Raw genomic sequence first — 20,581 nt, forward strand, 5'->3', positions numbered from 1 at the left:
TTTATTTTAACAAAAACATTGGATGGGTAGATCTGAAATTTAATGAAACACCTAAATTCCTAAATTAGTCAAATAAAAAAAATATTGTGGTAAACAGCAATATAAAGCATCAGAACCAATATAAAATGCAGTTTACATTTGGAGTAACATATGGGTCATTTGAATAACAATAAGGCAGTAGCATTGCAAAACGACCTTGTGTTGTCTCTAGTAATATTTCTAGCACACACAGCAAAGTCTAAAGCTGCGTCACGTTACAAGGGAAATCATTTTGAATTAGGACACGTGTTTTAACTCGCTGACTTCTTGAATTTGACCATATACTGTGGGCACCACTGCCCTGAAACACACAGGCGTCAACACCGATCCGTATTTTCCAGACACCGTGTCCAGAGCGCGCGCACAAATGCACCTGCACGAGCCCGGAACTGGATATGGCTCCTGGTGTGAAGAGTTGCTTGTTTTGCGTGAGTTGTCTGGCCTTTGTTGCGTATCTGATTTGTGGCTAAAGTAAACACATTTGCCTACGTTGGAAGTTCTACATTTTGACTTAAGAGATTTTTCGCAGTTTTAATCTCTTGAGGACATTGAGACAGACGCTGGTAGCTTCTAAGCCGGATACTCTTGATCTCACCTTCAGCATTCTGGACTTGACTATAAAAGTTCTGAGTGGGCCGAGTCACGCAATAGGCCATTGTACAAAGCATTCTTTGGGTCTTGAATGTTGAACCACCTCAAGTTCCAAAATGGAAGTGTTTGAAATTAACAAGGTTAATTACATTTTATTTTTAGCATACCCCAAGTTTGATATCATTTTTTTAGACTGTCCCTCCATCTAGCTCATTTAGTGTAGCAATGCTATTATTTTGCCTTCAGTGGCGACCTTGGCTCAGCACTGCCAGGCAATAGAAAACTATGACTTTTGAACATTTTTTAAAAATACTTTGGGAATTCTTAACTTTCTCCACGATACTCCAGGCCTGTAGTTTGAACAGTAAATAAGCCTCCTGGACTATTTGGGAAAGGTTGTACTTTCCTCAGATATTCAAGACTGGATAAGTAAATCTGCCTTCCCAGTGTCCAAAAAGCTTTTCTTGTCCTTGGGGCACATCCCACTCAAGACACTTTCTGTACTCAGCATCCCTCGCTGGATCCTGTCTCTTTTCATGTGTACTGCATTAAGCTCTCTGAAGCAGGTTCCTCGAGCAGTCAGTCTTCCTAGCAGACTCAGACCCAAATAGTTTAGAAGGCCAGGCTAGGAACCTGGTTTCCCCATTCAGCAATTAAATCCTGTATTTAAAGATTAAAGCCGTGGAGAGATTAACAAAATCTTACAGTGATCCCCTGGCTGCTATTTGTGGCTCCAACCTGGTTCTCACATTCTAGTGGGCAACAAAGGGCCTGATTTCAACCTTGGTGGAGGGGATTACTCCGTCACAAATGTGACGGAGTTCCCTTCTGCCTAATTACAAGTTCCATAGGGTATAATACGGCGGGCGGGATATCCGACACATTTGTGATGGAGTCATTTCCTCCGCCAAGGTCGTAATGAGGCCCAAAATGTTTTATAAATTTTGAACTGGGGTATCATTGATGAGTGAGCCTACACCACTTTTTACACGGATCCCACACACCCCACCCCACTTTGTTAAACACTTCATTATGATGCAGTTTCTTTACATTGCAACAATAGGGTTCATCTTTGTGAGCTCAAATCCATTCTCAGCTCTCCACTCTGTGCCCCACCAATGTTTATGACTCAGTCGACTTCAGACAGATCCCAGACTGCACTTACACTATATCAAGAACTTTCTCATAAAACAGTCAAGTATAAAAAAAAGTCACTTTGGTCTGAAGTGTCTAGCCACTGTACTCCAATCCACTTCCCAAACCTGTGAAAATCATTGTGTGCCCCCACGCGTCCATTGAAGACTGAGACTGGCAATGTCTTTCGAGGCTGATTAAGAAATATAAACAGAAATGGCCTGAACTACGTACCTGAATCTCACCCAGCCATTCCACTCAGATTATGGTCAAAGTAATCCATGTCTCAGAAATCACAAAACAGAAATAAACAGATCAGACCTGATTACAGACATATTATATGTTTCTCACCAAATCACATTTAAAGTGTAATTTTGCTGTTGATTTCCTTTACCAAACGCGAAATCCATTTTATTAATGAAGTCGCATTACATATGTGAGACAGACTAATGCCAGAATTTCAGTGCAGTTTAGAAACTGACCAATATCGTAAAATGAAGGCGGATGCACTATTCTCCTCCACAACATTCATAATTGACCTCTCAACAGCATGGCAGGCTGATGTGTAATAATTCTGCTGGCTCACAAGGCTTTAGTGATAGCCTAATGCCCTGATGCACTCAGAGAAGGCCTAAAGTGCTAAGGTTGGGCAAGGTAAGAATTATTCTACCAGATGTCCTTCAAAATGATGGTCAATATTCAAGATGGCTTCATCAATTACTTCCAAACAACTGTTTCCCAGCGTTTATGAGGTAATAACTTTCTTGAATACATGATCTATTGCTTTGAACAGGTTGTCTGTAGCCCTGAAAAGGCAGTACCTAGCTTGTAAAACATGAAATAGGAGGCAGTCCATAGTCGAAAAAAAGTCTTTAGTCAAGAAGATGAGACCCATGGTCTTGAAGAAATAATCTTTTTTCCTGAGTGACCTAAGGGACTGATCTGTGGCCCTGGTAAGATATTTTAGCACTCTATAACACTGACTTAATGATCTATGTCCGTAAATATGCACTTCATAGGCTTGGGTAGGTTTTCTCTGGCTTCAGGTATACGAACTAAAGCATTACGAATATGGTTGATTGCTCCAAAGACATGCTATCGAAAGGCACACAAGCCCTCCAAGCAGTTGGTTTGTGGCCTTCCCAATCCAATGCAATCCATTATGGATAAGAGGGTAGGCCTTACTCCGTGGAGCAGATCCATGAGTCTGACAAGGCAGTCCATGGTCCTGATGAACCTATATATGTCAGCGAAAATGTCATCTATAACCCTAAGAGACTATCTATGGCTCTGATACGGCAGCCTTAGTCCTGAAGATATAGAACTATCCCTGATTATCTGAAATAATACCATAAAGAGGCAGTCCATGTCCATGAAGAGGCATGTAGAGGGAATTCATGACCTCGAATAGAATCTAAGCTATATATAAAGAGGATTACTGAAGCCCTATACCAGAAATCGATGTCCTTATGGAAAGGAGTCCATGGTCAAGAAAAGGCAGCTTATGGACACGGCCATTGTCCATCCACAAGTTCGGGTACCCATCCTCTCTCTCTCTTACACACACACACACACACACACCATACACACACAGACCTTCTGGCTTTCTCCTCACAAACTCCCTGACACACACAACAGACAGACGGACACACACACCCTAAATACACATATACAGTCAAGTCTAACTTTATTCGGTTTACACCAATAAATCATACAAGCATCACATCAATACATAATGCAATTGTATAAAAAATGTAACAACCATATTCATATTGTTAAGAAGAAAAATAGAATTCAAGGCAACATGTTAACAAATCAAAGTTAAAATACAGTGCAAAAACACTTTTTCTTTCAAGTACATTACCAAATCTGTAATACAAGAAAAACACTAAAATGGAGCATGATGGGTGCTAATCTGTTAGGGGTCAAAGATTAGATGAGCGCACTTTCCAACACATTTAGAAGAGCTCTGATGTGAAGAACGAGGCAACCCGATTGGGCACTGTAACATCTTCCAGTCATATCAATACTGGAAGGCCTCCTGGTTATAAAAAAATATTTCTTTTAAAAAGAGTGATTTAGGTTAAAGTTTTCTGTGTGCTGAATCAAACCTAGACTGCTCTGATTTGTTATCACAAGAACATTTCTGGGTTAGAGTTCCCCACCCATGGATCCAGATGGCAGACGATGAGGAGCCAAAAGCATGTCAGGAGATACCTTTGATGGGTATTGTTTGTTAATTAAAGATACAGTTTGCATCCGGACTGCTCTTTCGGAGCACTATAACTTCCTACAGACGTCTTATGGTCGTCTGTCTGGGCCCCATTCTTGTGACGGGTAATCCCTTAAATCTTTTTAGAATACCCCATGATAGCCCCCTCAGCTTGAGCTTAATGTGGTGTAACCAAGGAATTTTGGATGAATGCTCAAGACCCATGTAGTCCATAATAGTAAGTCTAGTGAAGTGTGTCTCTTCCTTGGACCATACGGAGCGCAATAATAAAAGTGGGTGACGTTCCAAGGTGTCCGTTAGGAACTCCACTTCCAAGACACACATGGATTCACCAGTGGCACCCAACAGTCTCCAGTACTCCACATGCTTGTGGCCATTGCCTGCTCTCTAGTCATGTGCATGGGAGTTCCACAACTTATCAGGATACTCACTGGCTTACTAAAGTGCATTTGAAGCAAGGGGGTCTGAAGTGTGAGACACCGCATTAGGGCATATGTGACTACAGCTGCAGTATTATGACTATACATGTGCTTATGCGTGAATAGGGCAGCAAATGGATCTATACATAAGGAAATTAGCTATTTTAGTGCATATAGTGATATACCTAAATAAATATATGTAGCAAAACCTGAGCCTACCACTAGTGGTGGAATCATGCTTAGGGAATGGTCAAAATTAATGTCTACAAGTCATGCACTCTGCACTGTAAATTTGAGGCACAGCCCTATGCTATACCTTTTGTGTCATAGACTCAGTACATAGTGTGCATATGGCAAGGCTGAAAGGCAAGCCTGATGTGCTGCATAAAGTGGGAAGATGTGCCGGGCATTCACTTATGTTGACTAGATCAATTAAGTACTGTCCATAAGAATCGACAAAAGCCCATGTCCTGACCAAAATGCATAGCGTGCGTGGCAGAAGGTCCTATATTGCACACACCAATGACAATACTCTCTGTTTTTCTGCTGGGAGGGGCATGTTTGAGGAGGCTGCTTTGTGGGTACTGAAGACAGTGGTAGGAAGTATTTATTCACAAATTCCATGATCTTCATTGAAACAAACTTAATTAAGGTCGGATTCAAAGCAGATAGAGAGTAAGTCTAAGTGTAAAATTATTCGAAACAGTGACAAATCATCAGTAGCAATGGAGTTAAGATTATGCATTACAACCGTAAAATTCTTGAAATGTATCGGCAAAATTAGCTTTGAACCCTAAATCCTGACAAACAGACATTGTTCTTCATGAAGTTTGATATCACCAAGAACATCATTGATGACAGCACTCATGCCGCCTAATATTACAGCATAAAAAAGCTTTAAAAAGCAATCAAGATATATTTATATATATATATATATATATATATATATATATATATATATATATATATATATATATATATATATATTTTTGTCTCTCTCAATATATGTTTCAAAGCAATTGAAAAGTCATGAAGCTCTAAATGTGGCTCTCAAAACAAAAGAATCCAGCCCTCCTTTGGACACTTGCTCAGCTAGTCGAATACCTCTAACAACTTTTCACCCCACTCCACCCGAGGCTCTAGACCTGGCTCTTAAAAGAAAGGAGTCCAACTCTCCTTTGAGCCCTTGCTCAGCAAGTCAAATGCCTCTAACAGCTTTTTACCGCAACGCAATGGACACAACCACTCGTCATCACCGCTGCTGAAAAAAACAGCTGTTGACCCATCTTCTGACGGGGCAAATGCTGATCTATTTTCAACTTTCCTCTTTTCCGTGAAATCTTGGAAAGCAAGACGATACAACACCCTGAAGAGTAAAATGAACTTCATTTTCTCCTTCATGACTGTCCATCTTGATACCACACACTGAGGTGTATCAAAACCAAAAGGTTTTGTGACATTCCTCAAGCATCATCTCTCTTGTACCTTATATTCAATTGTTATGTGTACCTCCTGGTGCAGCTTCTTAGTTAACTTCTAAGCATATGGCCACAATAAACAAATGGGAAATACCCGGAAGAACGAGTCCGGAACCACGAAGTTGTGAAAAACGAAAGCGAAACAACGCTTTCGTTTTCCACGACATCCTGGTTTTGGTACCTTAACCACGCATATCTGAACAACGTACATGCGTGGTTAAGGTACAGAAGAAGGGAGTCGGAGTCGACGCGGTGAAGGAGGAGGTAAGTTGGGGTGGGACTGGGGCTGTTTTTTTGGGGGGGGGGTGGGGGGGTTGGGGGTTCGGGGTGATTAGGGTTGGGGGGGCAGGGTTTAGGTTTAAGGGGTGGGTTTGGGGGTTTGGGATGTTTAGGTTTTAGCTGCGGTGTTGGGGACTCTGGGTATTTTTAGTTTTTGGGGTAGGGTGGGGGGCTGGGGTGATTAGGGTTTAGGGGGAAGGGAGGGAGTCAGGGTTTAGGTTTAAGGGTTGGGGTGGGGGGCTGGGGTGGTTTAGGCTTTAGGGGAGGGGGTTGGGGTTCTGGTAATTTTGGGGGGGGTTAGGGTTGTTGTGGGGATTGGGGATTGCGGTAATTTTTGGGGATAGGGGGCTGGGGGGAAGTATGCTGGATTGTGCATGCTGATTTCTAATGCCTTTACCAGGAATGCGTTTACAATGATAAAATCGTTGTAAACGCATTCGTGGTAAAGGCATTAGTAATTAGAACAAGGTTGTTGTTCAGACCTCGTTGTTGAGTCACGGGTGTTAGAAGCACCCGTGGTTCCGACATATAACCTAAACAAATTCACCTTCGCTTGGAAAAATGGCCCAGATGAGCAAACCAGATTAAATACCGTCTGTGATTCTGGTAATACATCTTATTGGGCCCAACGCACTGACCTTTGACTGACCCTCTAGCCTTAGATCCCCTCCACCCATTTCAGAAAAAGGAAGGAACTGTTGCTCCCCAAGTTAGCACAATGAAGAAGAGTTGAATTTATGTAAACCCACATCCTGGCATGCCCTTGCTAATGCCATATTATCCACTTTGGCCTTTGCAACAAACTAATTGCCAGGCTCCAAAGCCTTCAAAACCAGGCAATAAGGACGTATCTCAACATCCTTCAATGGGACATGTCAACCTGTTCCTAAAGCATTTCAAAGTACCCTATGTATGCCAGTGTAAAATTTAAGACATTGTGTACGGCCCATACAGCATATTGGAGCAAGGTCATGGCTATGTGCATAAACTGGCTCCTCACTTTGTCCCCACAAGAACCTTCCATGCAACGTCTACTCTTCTGATCAACCGTTTGTACAAGAAAATAAATCTCGAAGCAGATCATTGGAAGTGCAAGAATCTAAACACTGAAATGTCTTTATCCCAATCTACAGAAATGACCACAAGCACAGGAGGTTCTTACTAAAGATATAAATACATATGATGACACTACTAGTATGTATGATCTAACCTTTAGACGTATTATACCACTTTTGAGGTAAGCAAGGCACTGTTTACATATATGTATCACGTTTTGTGTGAATGAATCTACTTCCTGGTCATAAAATTGCCTAATAGCCACATGATAGCATTATTTAAGCACTGCATGGTACATCACAGTCTATGATTTTGAGATTCTATGGTTAACTATCTCACACACCCATATATTCTGCTATTTACTCACTCATCCATCTACTGAAGTAGCCAAAAATCACTCACTCATTTACTCCCCCACTTACTCGCTCATTCGTTCATTCACTCACTCACTAACTCATCAATCAATCACTCACTCACTGGGTCACACATTCACTGGCATATTCATGCCCAAAGTTAAACAAAGAACTAGAACTTACTGAAGTTCATGCAGCTTTCAAATAAGATTTCATGTACACTCCCTTTCAAATTATTACTGTTTGCCATGCCACATTTAGAGAAGAGCGTTCTATTTGTCAGAGTCTTTCTGGTACTTCTATGCCCCCGGGAGCCATGAGAGATTTCTTAAGTGTAGGGGATGGAACAGATTGTGGACAGTGGTCCTCTGGATTACTGCATGGTGCGCAAAATGTCAAACGTAGAATTCTTCTTCGTGGGATCAGAAGCCATGTGTTCCTGGTGCTAGAAGGATTTTTTTTTAAATGTATTTATTTTGGCATTTATATAGAACAACATCAAACAGTCACATCTGGGAGGTCAAATACATGGATCATGACCAAATACAAAATAAGTACAAATAGAAATCTTACAGCCAACCGCCCCATACGCACTGAGGAGGCTATCAATGTCAGAAATCACAATTATTGTCCAAAAACACATCAGTGCGACCCCTTGATGTATAGAAGAAACAGCATACAGGTGCTAAAAGGATCTTACCCACATTAAGTGCCCAATCCAAGATTGTGGTTTCTCCACTGGCAATCACAGGAACTTCCTAATGCAATATATGGCCGAGTTTATTCCTTGAAGGTCAGCTCCCTAGGTCAGCATGTAAGAGGCTGTGCTTGGAAAGGATGGATGCATGACAACACATTTCATTCCCTGATTTTTACTTGCTATGCATTTTTGTCTATGATTTTTCTCATCTTTCTCCTTTTTTGTTATCTAGAGTGGCTTGTGCTATTATTTTTTATCTAAGCGGTTTAGATTAACTTTCTTGTGGATCATTTGACTCCAGACCAATTTATACTACTTGGCTCTTTTCTCCTTCCTGCCACAGGGAGTTTGGTACCTTGATGATATCATCACAAAAGCTACAACATTAATCGAGACCTGCACAGATTGCTAAAGGAAGTTTTTTTCTCCAAAGAAGACCCCTGTCACCTTTTCCATATATTATTCAGAACAGGGTGGCACTGTGGCTACCAGGAGAAGGTGTCAGTTTTCCGGGCAGTCCCTAAAAAAACTCACCATACCTATATTAAATGCAGTCCTTAACACATACTCACACACTCACTCATTCATTCAGTCACTCACTCACTCACTCACTCACTCACTCACTCACTCACTCACTCACAGTCATTCACTTCCACTAACATTGTTCCCTCCTATTTGCCAAAGATATATCTCTTGACATAAGCTCATGTGGAAATGCTTACACAAACGAGGCTAAGGTTGAACATCTGAGTTTATTTCTAACCAAGTTTGTCTACAGGCCATGCCCTGGAGCAATGGGGTGGCCAAAGTGGAAGGGGAGAGTGAGGTTATTTGGATTGCCTAGTAAAAAAAAGAGATATGGAACTAGAATATTATAATAACAATATTGTCTTATTGTGCCTTAAATATTGTTTCCAAAAATATAAGGTAGTTGGAGTTAATAATTTAAGTCTACATTCAGTGAGACAATATTTTTGTAAATTAAATTTGGCCCACAATATTTCTGTCATATGATACTTTTTCCTAAAAATGTGACAAAGGTCATACTGAAAGGAAGGTGCAAGAAATTGTTAAATATAGTATTTGTTGTAACTGGTGATGTTGTATGTGATGTCATTAGTGATGTCACTGTTGATTTAATTTGTAATGTCATCTGTGATGTTATGTGTGAAATTACGAATAGAGTATGTCATAGGCACCAGTTACAGTCGCAGAGCGACTTCAACTTATGAATTTGAGGAGATTTGTATTTTGGGTTGTGACCATCACTTCAATAGACTTTTTTCCATTAAATACATATCGTAGTAAATGTGCCCAGGCTTGTATCTAATCATGTAGAAAATTAACTCATCCCGAAGGTTGAATCAATCTGAAGAGTTGATGTCTCCAGGCATTTAGATTAGTCGCTGCTTTCGAACTGCGAATACCATTCAACACAAATCTGGTTTTCTTTGTCTGGCTCACCATGTCTGACTTACTAATAGAAAATCTGCATTTTGGGGGAATAAAGGTTACAGTCATAAGGAATATTAGGCTTGGAATGATTAGTGGGGTCCTCCATCTAAAACTTATACCTCCAAAAATGTATTAAAAAATAGAACAGTTCCTAATTGTGAATTGTGAATCACACAATTGCAAGTCATCTACAGCAGTATCCTTATGGTGAAGCTTGCCACATCATGTTTTTTTCATTATTACAGACATATAGAGCTATAAAATAATGGAATACATGTCCATGGTATTGCAGTTTTCCCAGTGTATGGACATAAGAGGTCAACTATAGTTGCTTGCTACTGGGGGCTGCTCCCAGCGACTGATCTCAAATCAGAGCCTTTAGAGGCAATGTGTCCTGACTTGAGAAGGGAAGGGAATAATTCCCTACCTTTTAAAAGACAGTACTCACACAATATCTGTTAGAGGACCTCTCCCTGCAGTGAGTCAGATCTTATATTCATACTAATATAACCTCTGGCCTGGCTCTTCTGTGATCAGTCATCAGATATTGAATTATCAGCAATCCACTGCTTGACATAGTTCCTGGTATGCTGATTATCTGCACCTAGAACTGTTGATCCAAGGCTCAAAGCTGACTGTGCCTGGGCTAACATATTATTGTCGAATTCACATTCTACTGGACTTCCACATTCAGAGTCTGCAAACCCACTGTCAATGGTGTCTAAATCCAGCTTCATTCTTGGATATCCAAACTCCTCCCCATTTCCTGAATTAGAAGAAAATGAATCATAAGGAACTTCCCTATAAGTAACCTCATCCTGTGAATGATAAGATTGAGATACCATATCATCCCAGCTGTCAGCCTGTTTATGAAGTAGAAGATCTAGTACACTCATATTTGGCTCAAGTAAACTTATTAGTGGATGTTTGGCTGCCTCAGTTGTGCAGCATCTTCCCAATTGTGTTGACTGATCCAACAGAACAGAGTCCTGTGCATAGGTTTTATTTTGTTCAGGGGAATCAGCCAGTGACAAACCATTTTCAAGGTCACTGGTCTGATCTTCAAGGTTCAGCTCTGGAAAGCCTTCTACCTTAACACCATAGTTCACTTCAACTCTGAATGAGGACATTTGAGGGGAACAAGGAGTAGCTTCATCAAACTCTGCTGCGGTGTCAGTGTCACTGCTTACATATCCATATGACTGTGCCCCAACTTTACTGATGCTGCTTTGACAGGGGATGAGGAATCTGCTCTGTTCTTGACGCTGAACACCAACCCCTGGCAGGCAGGCGTTTGATTTGTGATCTTCATCCACTTCGGTTGCCTCCTCCTTTGTCGGGTGGATTGAAAGTTGCTGGCTGCACACTTCCATGACATCTGGAAGGGTAACACCCCAGTCAAACAAATCCATTGTTGCAAGGGTGTAGGAAGTGCCCAACCAGCTCTGAAAACAGAAAAAAATAAGCTCACTATCTCAATTAAAATATTTTAATTAAAAAGGTTACTAGGAACCATAAATACAAACATTACTACACATTACATATACAATGGAGCAATAACCACATAGGGAAGTACCAATCATAGTATTTCATTTTCTGGCACTTTTTAACATTGGAACATACCACAAAGGTGTGTTTTAAGGGAATTAAAGGGATAGAAAGGGTGTAAGGGGTTTTAAGGGTTAAGGAATGGGTAAAAGTAGATAGTAGGAAGGGATAGTAAGCAATATATATTGTTCAGTGTATGTGGTTGTAGGGTTTTAGGGTTTAGTGAGGGGCAAGGAATAGTAGGAGGCTATCGGTTCCACAGATTGCCACCCGGGGCCCGGCAGTCTCTTAATATATTGGGAGGGGGGCACGTGGCCCCCACCAGGGCTGATTTTAGTCCAAGAGACCACCACTCCTATGGACTCAGCCGTCTTTTAATGTATTGGGAGGGGGTGCATGCGTCCCCCCTCCCAGGCCAATTCTGGTTGCAAGGACCCCAACCCCTGGGCCACTGCCATGCCAAGGGAGAGGTTCAGTGGTGCACCCCTCCTGAACCATTAATAGCTCTTTGGATCCCAATCCCCATTGCCAGCTCCAGCTATGTTCCGGGGTACCCACCCCCAGGACATAGCGGTGTCCCTGTTCGCACTGGTGCAGGCAGGGAAATCTGTATTTGCTCTTGCTTGGCTGAAGCAATTCCAAAGCTCCCACCAAGCGAAATCAAACACTAAGGGTCTGATTTAGAGACAAACGTGATGGATATCCTGTCTCCCATATCACAATTTCATTATAACCTCTAAACTTGTAATACGGTGGCTGGGATATCCCTAAGCCAAGCTCTGAATCAGGCCCCAAGTCCGATCCCAGTGGGCGGGAGCAGGAAAAATGCTCCCTCCCACTGGGAGCAGACTTTTCATCTGTTGCCCTGCTCACTGTGAAACGGGTAGGGAAACAGGTGAAAAAAGTTGCTCCCACCCGCAGAGAGCAGCATGTTTTGCTGCTCCCTGCGGATTTTAGCTATGCTGGCTCCTGCTGGAGGCGGGGACCTGCCTAGGGCCATAAAGGCTTTGAGGCTCCACCTGAAGGCCCCAAAAATGAAGAAGTGGGTGCCCTGGGTGGGCTCCAGGGTACCCACACTTTACTGGCCAGACCCAAGGCAATGGGGTCCCCAGGGCCAATGCTGGCCCAGGGAGGGGGACTGTATGCCACCCTCTCCACTCTTGGGGCCAGATTTACAAGGCCCTGGCGCCACTGGAACGTACTTTTTGAGATGCTCTGGTGGTGCTGTGCAGTGCTCCGTATTTATAAGGAGGCTCTAAGCCAATTCTTGTGACATAACGCCACCTTGTTAATATGGGCCCCTCCACCGCAGTTTTCTACATCAGAGGGGTGTGCAGTGAGTGTTGCTGTTGGCATTCCACTACAACACCCATTGCTTTTAACGCTGCCCCAGATTTACTAGAAGGCGTAAATCTGTGTCAGCGCCAAAAACTAATGCCACCCCAGAGGTGGCGTTAGCATGGCACAACAAGGAGGAATACTTTTATTCCTCCTCGTTTTTGCTTTTTCCATGTGTGCTGCATTCTGAAGCACACATAGAATGAGCAAAAGGCCATGAATGAATGTTTATGTGCAGGAAGGTGTGCTTTCTGCACATAAACAATAATTCAAAAATGACGATTTGCTACTTATATGTGTGCTGCTTTCTGCAGCACACATAGAAGTGCCAAATCGCCATTGTAGATGGTTTATGTGCAGGAAGGGCCACCTTCCTGCATATAAACAATCAACCACCTCAAATGCAGACACCCTTGCACTATTGTGGAAGGGTGCCTATGTTGGCAGTTAAATTTAGTGCCGGCACAAGGGGAAACACAGGGGTGTGCCGTATTTTTGTAAATATGGGGCACTCCTGCATTTTTAAAAGGATGCAGTGTGGCACTGCAAATTTTGTCACAGGACCGAACTGAGCCGCCCTGGAGGATGGGGTCCTTGGGCTAATATCAGCCCAGGGAGGGGGGGGCTGTGTTGCCCCCTCCCAATTAGTAACTGCATTAGCCTCGGGGATGGGCTCCCAGAGGACATTATTGGAATAGGAGGGTGGTTGCATTGCCCCTCCTTCTTGTTAATATGGCCAGGCCCGGGGAGATATTGTCCCCAGAGCCAGAAATCGACCGGGGAGGGGCAATACATGCTCCCCTCCCCATTCAGAATATGGCTGGACTCGCAGAAGATGGCCTGTTTGTGGTCGAAACGCGTTGGGTGGTGGAAGCACTTTTCTATTAAATAAAAAGCTGATATAAGGAGTTCCTGGAGTGTGATGGTTAATTTTGTTGAAGAATATATATATATATATATATATATATATATATATACACAACCTAGCAGTTATACATAGGACCTAAATTCCATAGGAAAAGTGTGTTTTGACTTGCCTATATCTTTGGCACCATTTGATGAATCTTAACGAAATTTTCCATAAAAAGTGTCATGGTGATTCTGGTTCCACACACAAAGTTTCAGGGTGATCCATCAAGCAGGGGCCAATACATGGGGGGATGAAAAAAAGTTGTGTTTGCCATGATAATTTCCATAGGATTTTTTAGACACGACTACAGGCCGAACCACTGGACGGAATTACACCACATTTGGCAGAAAGCTAGCAGATCATGCTTGGGTATTTGGAGTAAATCCATTTAGTGTTTTTTGAGAAATTTAGGGAAATTCGAATTTGTATATCTCTGGCCGCAAAGTATTCGCCAATAAAGAAAAGCTCGAGCAGGGAAATGAACAGCTCTGATTGAATGCCAACACTTCAAATCAAGAAGTGTTGGCAGCCATCTTGGGACTCGGCCAGAGAAAAAGTAAAAATGAAATAAAAGGGGCTAGGGTAGGGACACTCTGATCCCTTAGCACAGCTGGGAACCCCCAGAGCAAAAATATATATATATATTTTTAAAATATGTTTTGCAGCGAGTTCGTGAGATTCACAGCAAAACAAAATTAAAAAAAACAAGAACGGACTCCCGTGCTTGTTTTTTTTATAGTCCCCAGGTGGACCAGTTCTGGGGGGGGACATTAAAAATTTAGTATAGGGGCCTGCTGACTCCCCACAGCTCCAAGGACCACTATCTATCAGGGCCTTTTTTTTTTATATGCGTGGGGCCCACGGCCCCCGCTGCCCTGGGGACCACCAACTCCCCAGGGCTTTCAATTCAATATATATGGGGAGGGGGCCCGCACCCCGGAGACCACCATCTCCCCAGTGCATCCATTTTTATCTATGCGGGAGGGGAGGGGAGGGGTCCGTGGCCTTCCCGCTGCCCTGGGGATCGGCACCTCCACAGGGCTTACATTTTAATAAATGAGGGGGGCCGATGGTCCCCACACCCCAGGGACCACCATCTCACCGAGGCATCCATTTAAAAATATGAGGGGGTCAGTGGCCCCCGGGGACCCTCCCCCCGGGTCAAAGTGTAAAAAAAAAGAACGGTGTCTGTTTCAGAACCCCCATTCCCCAGGGGCTACCACCCCCATGGCTATGTCACCCCATAGTTCAGTGTGAAGGTGGTTGTGCCATAGGGCTTCAAGTCCAGCCAGCCTCACTTCCATTTTTTTTTTTTTTTAATTGGAAACAAATACTCATTCTAAGTATATCAGACATCAAAGCCTTAAAAACTCTATCTCTCTCCCTATTCACTTTCTTTATTTTTTCTCTCTCTCTCTTGCAATCAATTCTCTCACTCACACACCCACTCAAACACTTATGAAGCCACTCACAGACCCATTTAGACACTCATGCACCCACTCAGAGACCCACTCAGACATTCATGCAGCCACTCACAGACCCACTCAGACCCTCATGCACTCACTCACAGGCCCAGTCAGAACATCACACACCCACTAACACATCCACTGACACTCTGATGTACCCACTCACAGACCGGCGAACATACTGACGCACCCGCTAAAACACTGATGTACGCACTCTCACACCGAGACAGACACTCTGACAGCCACTCTTAACCCCAGAAACAGCCTCTTACACCTATTTTCACACCCACATAGGCCGCGGCTAACTTCTGCCGTGCATGTGCAGAGGGCCGTCCACCCAATGTGGGTTGGGTGGTTGGGGGATTGGCTGCAGGCACTGGCTGCAGGCCATACCCTTGTGGCCAACCCCTACTGCGCACGGGAGAAGGCAGTGCACAGTGCCAGGGGCTAGGCCATGTGGCCAACCGCCGATGTGCCTGGCAGAAGGCAGTGGTTAGATTAACGTATAGTAATTAAAATTACTATATGTTAAAAAAACATAGAAATTCAGTTAAAAAAAACATAGAAATTCAGTAAAAAAAAAAAAAAGGTTCCATGGACATTATAGGTTGGTTCTGAATTTACTCGTACAAAACTGTAGAAATTCAGCAGTTATAGTTACCTGAGCTAACTAGAACTTGCGCTCCCGTAATGCACTGCTTATGACCTCATATATTATATCACTCATGACATGGTCAGTGACGTCACTGATGACATCACTGATTGCCATCTCATATGTGTTTTTTTTTCATTCCACTTCCTAACTATAACGTCGCTGTAACCCTTGCTTTATTCAGTGACTTTCTAAGGTCATTTTTTTGTATTTCCTAACTATAACGTCCCTGTAATCTTTGTGTTTTTTAGTGAATATACATATACATACACATGAGAGTAAATGTAAAGGTCTATTCATTGTATTACATGCATGATAAAGGCATACCTGGTAAAGACATGCATGGTAACAAATGACATTCTCAGCAACAATAACGGAGGCAAACAATTAATAGCATAATATAATCAATTCAATTGCTTGTCTCTCCAGTAAATGACCCCAAAATGTACTAACTTGGCTAAAACTGTTTTGACTCTTGAGATACAAATACCCAATTTATCTGCTTTTTTGCCTATCAGGGCCCATATTACCTACAGGGCGCACTTTCCCTGTTTGCGCCACGGCGCACCTTACTGCAGCTGCACCAGGTGCAAACAGGGAAAATGCGACATATTATGGAGAATGCACTTCCCTCAGGGCAGCTGCGCACTCGTGCTGCCCCCGGGGCAGGGCAATCAGGGGAAATACAGAGCAGCTGTTTAAAAGCTGCTTTGTGTTTCTCTGTGCAGGTGGCAAACCGCCTGCACTTTCAAAAGCGATTAGAGATCCTCTTGCAGACTGGTGCTGTGGCTGACTGCACCTGCGTGCAAGGGAATAGCTGGGAATCCATGGGACCTCCCTACTATCTCTCTAGAGGGTTGCATTAGAAGGCGCACTGAAGGTGTGCTTCCTTTTGTGGAACACTGAAAATGCGCCATCTAAAGGCATGTTTACCTCTGCACCCACATCAGTAATACGGCGCAGGCGCAGAGGCAAAAAGATTCCATTATTTGCATGAGGCCACGCGTCTCCTTCTGTAACATCAGTGTGCCCCGGATGTGCACAAAGTGGGTGCCAATGCCTGTTGCTCGCCCCAGGACGCTTTGTGTAATACGGCCCCTGGAAGCTTGAGAAATGCTTGAATTCAAGCACAGCATCAATCAACACAAATATTTAGCAGACTTGCATAGCAAATAGGCAGAATTTAGAGTATATGTATTAAATGTTTTATGCTCGCAAACAGTCCGATTCACTGTTTGGAGTGCAAAAATGTTTTTGCCCACATACCAATTTTAGGAGCGGGTAAAATGTTAACATCTGTTTGCGTCTCCATACCAATTTGGTACTGGAGCATGTTGTAGGCGTTCCTTCCAAATACTGAATCGATATGTGATGTATCAATGTTCAATCACAAAACACTGAAAAATTACAAACTCCCAAATTCCTTTGGGTATACAAAAAAGTTTGTTGTAGAGTAATCAGTGATCCAAGTGACCACTACCAACTTTCAAACCATTTTTTTTTTAAAGCACTCTCACCTTTTTAAATGTAGCTCTGTTGCCTTCAGGGAAAATGGGCTGCTTAAATAATGTTTACTTTATTTTAAGGCAATCACAGACATGGGGGTCTATTAACCCTAGCAGACCATCATTGCTGCAATGGTCACCAATCTCTCTGAGTCAGAATTTGCAACCTACCTCATTAATATTCATAAGGAAGTTTAGATCACGACCCACTCCAAATCGGAATTTTACAAACTGACCTATCAGTACATTGGTCGGTTCGTAAATTTCCACACTGGTCGGGAAAATAATGGTGGCAATTTGCAACCATTTTTTGCTCCCATTATTTAGTACTTATAGAGTTATGTGAGGGAATGGCACTTTAAAGGGGACTTTCCCCTTAAAGTCAATACCATATCTCTCTTTCCAAAGACACTAGTTCCAAAGAGCAACATAGTAGATCCAAGGTAAAATAATCTGTATTCGGTTTTACAAAAAACATGAAAGATAATACAATACAATCAAAATCAGATAAAACACAAATGAAACATCTTCATGCATTTTACATGAAACCATAAAAAATAACGCAATTGTCATAAACTGATAAAACGCAATTAAACCTCATTATATATCCAGACTATGCAGACAGATGATAAGATCAAATACAAAAACTGCTAGGTCAGCCCTCCATAATTTGCCTACATCTAACTGCCTCTTTGAGGAATGAGCAAGTTGTGAAACACACATTTAGGCTATTTAAAAGCTATAAATAAAATAATGCATCGCAGCACTTTCTGAATTCCAGACACTTTAAAATTGACTTCACATAAAAAAAATTAAAAAAAATCTATAAAATGTTCACAAAAATATAAAGTGCAGCAAGGTGTGAGCCTATATCCGGTAACATTGAACACATGCGGTTAAATCACAGAGGCCTTCCCAAAAGCAAAGGAGACACCATGCCAAGCCCACCCTAAAACAAAACAGGAGTGATGTTTCCCACCAAGAAAGAGGTAAAGATATATAAATCACTGGTACCACAGGCATGCTAAGTGCTAAATACTCCCTAACTGGACTTTTATTAGACTTGGAGCACAATCTTTGCGAACATATGAATTCATTAAATCTTACCTTAGCCTTCATCTTATCAGACTTCAATAAAGTGCTTGGTGTGTGAAATATGCGGGGCAATCCTAACTCATCAAACATACTGGAGACATATCTTAACCAGAGTTTAGAGCAACCCCTATCTATTCTGAAACAATACAATATTATTTTCCGGCAGAGGATGGCCTTAGTCCATATATTGACCCAAAGCAGGAGATGGGCCAATTTAATTTTGTCTGAAATAAAATTAAGATTTAAATCCAAGTGGATAATAAAATGGGAGCTGGTGGGGGGGTAGATGAAGTAATCACCTGTACATACGGTTCTCCTCTAGCTGTAGGTAGGAGGGATTGGAATAACCGCAGACCCCTGCCCCATACAAAGCGAAAGAGGCACATTGTGCATTATCAATTTTTTAAAAGGGTGAAATTGATCTCTACCCTGTCGCTTTAGGGAGATTAAAAAGGTCCCCAGCCAACGTACTCAATTTCAGACCTGCAAAGGTAACCTGAGGATGCCAAGAACCCCATGAGTCGAAATCAACACCGCAATAACACAAGCTGTTCACACTGTGCAAAGTGTGACAGTGACATCCAACAAAGGAGTCCCTTTCTTACCATAGTTGGTCATTAGGTCAAGGTTATTTAAGGTTTGACGAAGGGGATCTTTGCCCTACATTAGTGGGACTCCCCCTCCACCAAACCACTCTCTCAGCTTGAATCTATGTTTGTGTTACCAGAACCCCCAGTGTTGCATCGCTGCGGTGGTTCTCACAGCCATAGCTCATGTATGTCCTTCTTTCCTGCATTTATTTTTTGGTATGTTTTCTCCTTACATCAATCAATGGATTAACACCTGAAAAGTTGAGGATTTGCAATTTCCCAGATTCTTTCACTTATGCACCATCTAACTGCTCTAAAACCTTTGACTCTCTTTCTTCATCCACCACCCACTTGATCTTATTTTCTGATGCTGACATGATAAAACTTTACAATGTCTTGTACAGGGTTCCAGTGAGTTGGCCCCCCAACTTGTATAAGTTGGTACCGGTAATTAGGGTTGGTTTTTCAATCTGTTTTTCAATATCATGTCATTCATGGTTGTCTTTCAATATCAAGGAGCATCACTTGGAGTGTACCGTTGGAAGGGAACTCAGGCAGAGGGGACCCAGAATAGAGCGGTTTTCTATTTCTTTTTAATCTCCGGTAAGAAGGGAATCATTTTCTCTGTTATCGCTTTCAGCACTGATTCTGAGTCAAACATCAGCCCCCAGTTTTGGAGTGATATTGTTTCAAATGTTTCTCGAATAAGGATGAAAAACTGGGGTAAAATCAGGCAGATTTGCATGTTCATCATTTCTTTAAAAGAAACATTGAGTACCACATTACTCTTGCTGTAGAAAAGCACATGGAAACCCCTACATGTGGGAAAGGTCTGGAACAATGTGTCCGGAACCACCCCTGTGCCGTTCACGCAAGCGGAACACCGCTTGCCTGAACAGCACAGGCCTTTTTCTTTGCCTTAACCACACATGTGCTGAACAAAGCACATGCGTGGTTAAGGCAGAGAAAAAGGAAGATCCATGGGGAGAGGACGCGATCAGGTAAGTGGGGCTGGGCAGGGTTGCGGGCAGTTTTTAGGGGTGGAGGCGGGGGGTGAAGGGGTTGGGGTGGTTAGATTTTTTTTTTCTTAAGGGGCAGATGTGGGGGAGACTGCAATATTGTTTTTAGGACAGGGGTGTGGGGTCGGGCTATTTTGTTTTTAGGGACAGGTGGGGAATCGGGGTAGTTTTGTATTTAGGGGTGGGGGTGGGATTTTAGGGGCGGGGTTGGGGTAATTTTGTATTTAGGGCAGGTGGGGGTCGGGTTTTTAGGGGCGGGTGGGTGGGGTCAGAGTAATTTTGTATTGGAGGTTGGGGTCATTATGTTTTTGGGGCAGGTGGGGGGGGTCAGGTTATTAGGGGTGGAGGGGTCGGGGAAATTTTGTATTTAGGGTGGGCGGATTTTTAGGAGTGGGGGGTCGGGTCATTTTGTATTCAGGGCGTGTGGGCAGTTGGGATTTTAGGGGCAGGGTGGGGGGTTGTGGTAATTTGGTATTCAGGGCAGGTGGGGGTGTTGGGTTTTTGGCGGCAGGGGACGTTGGGGTAATTTTGTATTTAGGGCGGGGCAGGTTTTTAGGATTGGGGTCAGGGTAATTTTGTATTTAGGGTGGATTTTCAGGGGCGGGGTGGGAGTTTGGGGTAATTGTGTAGTCATGGCAGGAGGGGGCAGGGGTTGGAGGATCGTGGTAAGTTTGAATTTAGTGGTTGGGTTGTTTAGGGCTCAGGGTTGGTGGGGGTATTG

At 42.9% G+C, this 20,581-nt stretch overlaps 1 protein-coding gene across 2 annotated transcripts in view; it reads right to left on the reverse strand.

The window, feature by feature from the left end:
- Positions 1-6,441: 6,441 nt before the first annotated feature.
- IL21R (interleukin 21 receptor) overlaps positions 6,442-20,581 on the reverse strand; it is a 107,927-nt gene continuing 93,787 nt past the window's right edge. For both annotated transcript variants that reach the window (XM_069209888.1, XM_069209889.1), the window contains one exon: positions 6,442-11,182. In XM_069209888.1, the coding sequence (XP_069065989.1) occupies positions 10,271-11,182 (912 nt within the window). In that variant the 3' untranslated portion in view covers positions 6,442-10,270. The remainder of the gene's footprint in view (positions 11,183-20,581) is intronic.

This window comes from Pleurodeles waltl, chromosome 10 (assembly GCF_031143425.1).
Source record: "Pleurodeles waltl isolate 20211129_DDA chromosome 10, aPleWal1.hap1.20221129, whole genome shotgun sequence".
In the NCBI taxonomy this organism is placed as follows: domain Eukaryota; kingdom Metazoa; phylum Chordata; class Amphibia; order Caudata; family Salamandridae; genus Pleurodeles; species Pleurodeles waltl.